At 38.4% G+C, this 7893-nt stretch overlaps 1 protein-coding gene across 1 annotated transcript; it reads right to left on the bottom strand.

Moving 5' to 3' along the window:
- Nucleotides 1-3330: 3330 nt before the first annotated feature.
- ADM (adrenomedullin) lies at nucleotides 3331-7342 on the bottom strand. The gene is made up of 4 exons (XM_077453548.1): nucleotides 7216-7342; nucleotides 6611-6721; nucleotides 6375-6500; nucleotides 3331-4759 (listed from the first exon to the last, which is right to left on the bottom strand). The coding sequence occupies exons 2-4, from the start codon at nucleotides 6706-6708 to the stop codon at nucleotides 4387-4389; spliced, it is 597 nt and encodes a 198-aa protein (XP_077309674.1). The 5' UTR covers nucleotides 6709-6721; nucleotides 7216-7342; the 3' UTR covers nucleotides 3331-4386.
- Between the last annotated feature and the right edge of the window lie 551 nt (nucleotides 7343-7893).

The following is a 7893-nucleotide window of genomic DNA, read 5'->3' as shown; positions in this document are numbered from 1 at the left end:
TATACCGCAGACAAAGCGCCGCTGCAGGAGGTTTTAACCCTTTCTTGGCCGCTAGCTGGGGTTAAAAGCGCCCCGCTAGTGGCCAAATACCTCCGCAAATACGTCGGTAAAGCGCTGCTAAAAATATCAGCGTTTTACCGCCGATACCGCCCTCGCCCCAGTGTGAAAGGGGCCTTAAAGAAGTTGTAAACCCTCATGGTTTTTCACCTTGATGCATTCTATGCATCAAGGTGAAAAACCTTCTGTGCTGCAGCCCCCCCCACCCCTCAGAGCCCTCCCAAACCGACCCCCCCCCCCCCCCCCTTTTTCTTACCTTAACCCAATCGTTCCAGAATCTTTCCTAATGGAAAGTGGCTCTCCATGGGGGGGGGGGGGGTGGGGGGCACCTAATGAAGAGGAGGGGCTACTAGGAGCGCCACCGGAAGACCCCAGATAAGGAGGATCGGGGGTTGCTCTGTGCAAAATCCTTTGCACAGAGGAGATAAGTATAACATGTTTGTTATTTAAAAAAAAAAAAACAACAAAAAAAACCAAACCTTCACAATCACTTTAATTAAACAAACTGACGTTAGAAGCTGATTGGTTACTGTGCACAGCTGCACCAGATTCGGTGTGCTCCAGCTTTGGTAAATTCCTCCCTATGGGCCCATTCACATGTACATGCATGCATTTCCACGCACACAGATCTGTATAAATTCCAACGTAGCATTAAGGCTTTATAGGGGAAAACCTCTTCCCGGCCCCTATGCTCATAGGCATCGGCCTATATTGCCTTTGCCTTTGTGTTGAGTCTTAATCCATTGCAAGTAGCAGGAACGTAAAACCCTGTATTCCTTTCAAATTAGTAAACTAAAAGTGAAAGAGCTCTGGTCTCTTCTGCGATAATAGAGTAAACTGTCAAAAGGTATGAGATTGCATTGTAAAGGAACGTAGTTATCCACGGCACTAGGGGGCGCTCTGCAGCAATAAAAAGACTTGTATGGCTATAAATGAATCAGCAGTAGCTGTCCAGGGCAGCATGTGGTGTTTAAATGAAACGTAGTACGAATTTTTGTTTGTTTTAATACTTTTTCCCCATTTTTTTTTTTTGTAAATATTTTTACCTACATACCAAACCATACAGGTAAATTTTCAATTGGTTGTGCACTTCTTGGTCTGATCCCCAGCAAAGATGCCCCAATGGAGTGGGCATGTGTTTCTGTGTATCCTGGGTTTACAATCCAACAACATATCGACCCGTTATCTGGCTCCCATCCTAGCTGGCCATGTCTGCATGTGGTCACAGGTTTGCGCAGCCTATTGCATTAGGGTGTGCACTCCAAAGCTCAAACACACATGCATGTGCTGAGCGGCTTCCTGTTCATTCACAAATTGAAGCATAGTAAACACAGTTATGCTTGAACACAGTGAGTGAGTATGTTCACAGTGTTCATTTAGAAAAGGAAGGGGCTGGTAAATCACATATTGATTAGCCCCTTCCCCTACTCTCCATCCTGAACATCCCTTACAGCAGTCGTGGGAAAGGAGGGAAGCCTGCAGCACTGAGGTGTGTGTGGGTGGGTGGGGGTGGCGTGCAACGAGGGGGGGGGGGAAGCCAGGGCAGAAGCAGGAATTGGCACCGTATAGAGTGATTAGGGTGTGCCCAGGCACACCTTGCACACCCCCTGCGCACGCCTATGCATGTAGTTACAGTAGGGACGTTGCACTGTACATTTTGCTTTGCACTGTGATGTTTCCATGATTTCTATAGATTCAACCAGGTTTTCTAAGGACTTCCATAAATTCTGTAGGGGGGTATTTACTAAAATTGGAGCGTGCAAGAGCTCTGCATAGAAACCAATCAGCTTCCGGGTTTTATTGCCAAAGGGTAATTGAACAAGCAGAAGTTAGAAGCCGATTGGCTACCGTGCACAGCTATGCCCGATTTTGCACCCTCCAGTTTTAATAAATCTCCCCAATAGTGTTTATATTGGCAGAGACTGTATGATTATATGATGAATATAATGTTCATATATATATATATATATATATATATAGGAGACATATGAATATTTGATGAACATAATGCTTTTATATGTAAAGGAGACATAAATATATGATGTATATAATGTTTCTATATGTATAGGGGACATATGAATATATGATGTATATAATGTTTATATATGTAGAGGGTCATATAAATATTTGATGAATATAATGTTTATATATGTAAAGGAGACATAAATATATGATGTATATAATGTATATATATGTAGAGGGGACATATGAATATATGATGTATATAATGTTTATATACGTAGAGGGTCATATAAATATTTGATGAATATAATGTTTATATATGTAAAGCAGACCTATCAATATATGATGTATATAATGTTTATATATGTAGAGGAGATATGTAAATATATATGATTGAATGTAACCATTTTATATGTAGAGGAGACCTATTAATATATGATGTATATAATGTTTATATATGTAGAGGGAACAGGTGACATTATGATGAATATAACATTTATATATGTAGAGGAGATACACAGTGGCATAGCGTGGGTTATCAGCACCCAGGGGAAGGCAAGTAATTTACTCCCCCCTAACCCGCTAACTTTTAGCACCCAAGAATGGGCAGCCGCTGCCCATCCCTGAACATGGCACCTGGAGCGCATCGCGTGACACCGTCCATACACATTAGGACGGAGTGACACTCACATCAGATGCTGCTCGAAATGCCCCTAAATGTTGCGCCCGGGGCCATGGCCTCCCTCCGCACCCCCCCCCCCCCACCACGCTACACCACCGGAGATATATGAATACATCATAAACACAGTGGGAGATTTACTAAAACCGGTGCCCTCAGAATCTGGTGCAGCTGTGCATGGTAGCCAATCAGATTCCAACTTCAGTTTGTTCAGTTTCGACAATCAAACCTGGAAGCTGATTGGTTTCTATGCAGAGCTGCACCAGATTATGCACTCTCCAGTTTTAGTAAAGTGTTTCTATATGTAGAGGAGACATGGGAAGCATCATTGCAGAATAAAAAAAAATGAGGTCAACGCTTGTATCAATAATCTGTCCCTCGTCTTCAGACTAACATGTTATGTTTTATAGTCTAGGAACTCTGCCAGAACAGTGAAAGAGAAAGTAGACATTCCACGCATGGCGTCCCGAATACGGGATTCATTATCTCCACGTTTTGACCTATATTTTCCAGAAAACAGGTGGCGGTATATTTCGTCCACCATAAAACCTTAAAAAAAAAAAAAAACAACCGTGCCAAGTACTATTTCCCATTGTAACGTGTAATAAAGTAAAGAACAACGAAACAGAAAATTCTGGTGAATTTTTGATTTTATTATAGTTCAATGTAACTCATTGGCGGGTGTAATAAAATGTAACATATAATAATAACTCTTCATAAAAACAGGAATTAAAAATACAGATCACATTGAACAATATCTTCATAAAATAGATGCAATGCCCTTATTTTATATATTTATATTTATAATATTTATAATATTCAGGTAAAAAAATAACTTTCACTTTGAACAATACAAACATGAACAGTAGTAATTAAATAAAGAATAGTCAACTTTTACATAGACAAATATAAAAATAATGTAGATTGCACTTCAAGTTCAAGTATTAGGTCTAGTTCACGAGGAACCAGGGAAATGAAAGGTTCAAATAGTAGATTGTCTTTATATGGGAATTATAGAGTCTCTGTAACAAGTCTGTTGGCAGTGACAGGGCAGCAAATGGGAAAGGGGAAAGTTTTTTTTTCAGGGAGTTAAACCTTTTTGTTGCCAGGGAAGCTGTCAACTCGGGGCAGTTGCATACTTCTCCGACAATCAGAAGTCGTTGACATTTGGGACTCGCCTGTCCCTAGCTGAGGTCAGTTCTTTCTATTTGACGCATCCAAGAAAATATATTCGCAGCACCTTTTCCAGCTTTAGACCCAAGAGTTAGGGTCAAACGAGTGACTCACTATTGCTTCAACATCTCCATGAAAGAACCTGGTTAACCAGAAAAGCTTCCAAGTTCACGATAACCCCGTAAGATTTTTTATTTTTTTTTGGTATGGTCTATCAGTGCTCACTTATTCAAAGGTCCTTACAAGTGCAAAATTGTACATCCTACATTGGACAAGAACAGTTCACAGTCTTCCCAACTTTGCATCACGAAAACTTGAAGACCATGTTCTGATCTCTCCCGGCTTACTACAATACTTCATCAGCCACGGCCGGCTCCTGCTATCCTCTTCCCAATCCTTTCTAAAGGTTCACTGAGCTGGTAACGAGGAATTCCATAGACCACAGAAAGGAGAGCCTTAGCTTTCACCTTCATCTTTTTTTCAGAAATAACACCTCCACTAGTTCAGTTCTTGGTTTAAGTCCTCAACAAGGTCTGCAACAGTTTGCCTTTGGTCTCTAACGTGCTGCTTTCTTGGTGCATGGATGCTACGTTAATGTCCAAGGGCTGCTGGGAATTTCTGGTGCTGACCCACCATGGTTGGATTTTACCATTAACCACAGGCAGAAGAAGCCTTCTCTCAGGAACAGACCTTCTCCTGCGGCCATAGCCCTGGGAGCTGATTTTTCTGGCCGGGGCTGTGCTGTCCTTGTCCTTGTCAGTGTACTGGTAGATCTGGTTGGCCAAGTTGTGAACGATGCAAGTGCCGAATTTGCAACCCCTGTAGGAACTCTGAGGGTAGTTGCTGAAGCTGTGACGGTATCTCTTCACACGGATATGGGCGCCATTGCTGGTTGGAAAGAGAAAAGAAGAACATCATTAGATAAATGGCTGTCACTGTGTACATTTTTTAGTCAGACAAAACTTTGATCAACCAGATACTGAGGAACAGCAAGCACCAAAAAAAGTTTTGCAGGTATTTATAGTTTCTCAGTTGCAGCAATTTCTAAAGTTGCTCTTTAATTATTATAGGCTAAAATAAATCCTCACCACCTGTTATCTACAAATGCATGCTCATTTTTTAAGAAATAATAATAATTGGGAAAAAGTTGGCTTACTAGTTTTTTTTTTATGTTTATAGGATGTGTGTTGCTTCAAAACTTTACACCATCTAGAGCAGTCTTTCCCAACCAAGGTTCTGTAGAACTTCAAGGTTCCTGCAGAGGTTTCTAAGGGTTCTTTGAGCAATGATCAACTTTTACCTCTCAGGTGAATAACTGCTGACACTAATGACCATTTTAGCTATTTGTAAGGTTTTTTTTTTCCCCAATGACCACCAATTAATGAAACATTCTTCCCAAGTATGCATCACACTATTGTACCATGAACTATAGATATATTAATCATTATCTTGGGTTTCCTTATAGCCTTGAAAGTTATTTCAAGGGTTCCTCTGTGTTAAAAAAGTTTGTGAAAGTCTGATCTAGAGTCACCTGATATCATATATTGGTGACACCAAAAGCTAGCAAAAACCTAGTATACTTTCCAAGAATAAATTAGCTAAAAAAAAAAGACTAATATAAAAATATATCTCTATAGACATTTACCAAAAAAAGATCAAAATTAAAATCAATCTCTATGGACATTCACCAAAAAAAAAAAAAAAAAAAAAGGCTGATCTGAAAATATATCACTATGGACATTTAGTCAAAAAAAAAGACTAATATGAAAATATATCTCTATGGACATCTACTCAAAAAAAGACTATTGTGACAATATATCTCTATGGACATCTACTCAAAAAAAAGACTATTGTGAAAATATATATCTATGGACATCTACTCAAAAAAAAAGACTATTGTGAAAATATATCTTTATGGACATCTACTCAAAAAAAGACTATTGTGAAAATATATATCTATGGACATCTACTCAAAAAAAAGACCAATATGAAAATATATCTCTATGGACATCTACTCAAAAAAAAGACCAATATGAAAATATATCTCTATGGACATCTACTCAAAAAAAGACTATTGTGAAAATATATCTCTATGGACATCTACTCAAAAAAAGACTATTGTGAAAATATATCTCTATGGACATCTACTCAAAAAAAGACTATTGTGAAAATATATCTCTATGGACATCTACTCAAAAAAAGACTATTGTGAAAATATATCTCTATGGACATCTACTCAAAAAAAGGCTATTGTGAAAATATATCTCTATGGACATCTACTCAAAAAAAAGACCAATATGAAAATAGATCTCTATGGACATCTACTCAAAAAAAAGACCAATATGAAAATATATCTCTATGGACATCTACTCAAAAAAAGACTATTGTGAAAATATATCTCTATGGACATCTACTCAAAAAAAGACCAATATGAAAATATATCTCTATGGACATCTACTCAAAAAAAAGACTATTGTGAAAATATATCTCTATGGACATTTACCTGCTTTGAGGCACCATAGAATCCTTAGTGTCTTCTGTTCTGACAAAAGAACCTTCAATCATTGCATCATTTGGTAATTGTGCCATCAACTCTCTCTTCATTCGAGTCATCCTAATTAGATTCCATCTGCAAGTGCACAAAAGCAGGTTTAGATTTCTGATGCAAGAAAAAAAAAAACGACAGGTTTCATACAACACTTCTTCTAAACTTTTATACAACAGTTCTCGTAAACTTACTTTTTTTTGTCTCCTAGATTGACTTCCAATCTTGCCATGACGGAGCCAAGGAAGGTCAGATAACTTATGAGGAGCACTATGGTGTAAGCCAACTCCATTCTGGACCGGTTCCTGGTGGAGAAATACAAAAATGTGCTATTTAGAGGGGGGGTTGTCAAGAGTTGAGCGCACAGCCTGAAATCATCACTCCCAATTTGTAGAAGATTTTTTATTTATTTTTTTGCCTCCTCCTCATCCTAATCTGTGTTTGCTTTCCATTTTTATCAACTAAACAAACACACAAATCTAGAAGTACTTCCAAAACATCAGCTGGGGGGGGGGCACTTGTAGAGGACTCTGCACCATACAAAAAAATAATGCTAAGCAATAAATTCCTTCATTATCTGCACAGTGCCAATAAGTAGGCTAAGCAGTTTAATTTAAAATTTCCATGCCTGTGGAAAATTCTGTATTAATAGCAAAGTGCATGGAAAATTCCTGCTGAAGTTGCAAATGATATTTCAATTTGTGCAGAGTGGTAAGAATAAGGTAGGATTTAAAGGAAACTGCTCTATTATTTGATGCAAAGTAGTACTTTAAATATAAAGTTTGGAGAGAATGCCTACCTGTTGCGAGAGGGATAATCCAAAAAGAGTTCTTGCAGGAAGGAATATAATCCAAAGTTTCTGAATGAGTTGCTCGGTGAGCTGTTCTCTTGCTGTCTGCCTGTTCAGCTCCACACGGCTGCTTTATAAGCACAGGCTAGTGGGCGTGGGTGGAGGGTGAGTGACAGCCCCATCCACTGTATACAGAAAGCATTACAATGCAATCTGGAAGCTCTTTAATAGGCTCCTATTGTGTTTTATTGCTGGAAAAAAAAAAAATAAGCAGATTACAAAAAACCCAAATCCTGCCCATCTGCACACTGGACCTTTCCTAATAAGGGCTGTTTGGGGGAATTGTGAGTAAATATGATAGGCATTATGTGTGTGGGGTAGGGGTATATGTAATATGGTTATGCTAACTATTATTATTATTATTATTATTTGTCATTATTATTATTATTATTATTATTATATACAAAATGTATAATATTATGAGCTTTTAAGTCTTACATTTTTTTCATTTTTTTTTTTTTTACTTCTCTTACTTCAAAGTTCATAGGAAGCTATTGGGGGGCTTACATGAGTGGCTATGAGCAGAAGATGCCAGAATTATGTTCTGCTGACCTCTAGAAGCTTGGGAGATGGAAAGAAGGTAGAATCAGATTTATTATGGGAAGAGAGATTCATGTTGTACTGCAG

Source organism: Lithobates pipiens, unplaced genomic scaffold, assembly GCF_037356315.1.
Source record: "Lithobates pipiens isolate NorthernLeopardFrog02 unplaced genomic scaffold, aLitPip1_a1.2 Scaffold_24, whole genome shotgun sequence".
Classification (NCBI taxonomy): domain Eukaryota; kingdom Metazoa; phylum Chordata; class Amphibia; order Anura; family Ranidae; genus Lithobates; species Lithobates pipiens.
The sequence above is the reverse complement of the archived record's forward strand: the minus strand, read 5'-3'. Positions and strand labels throughout refer to the sequence as shown.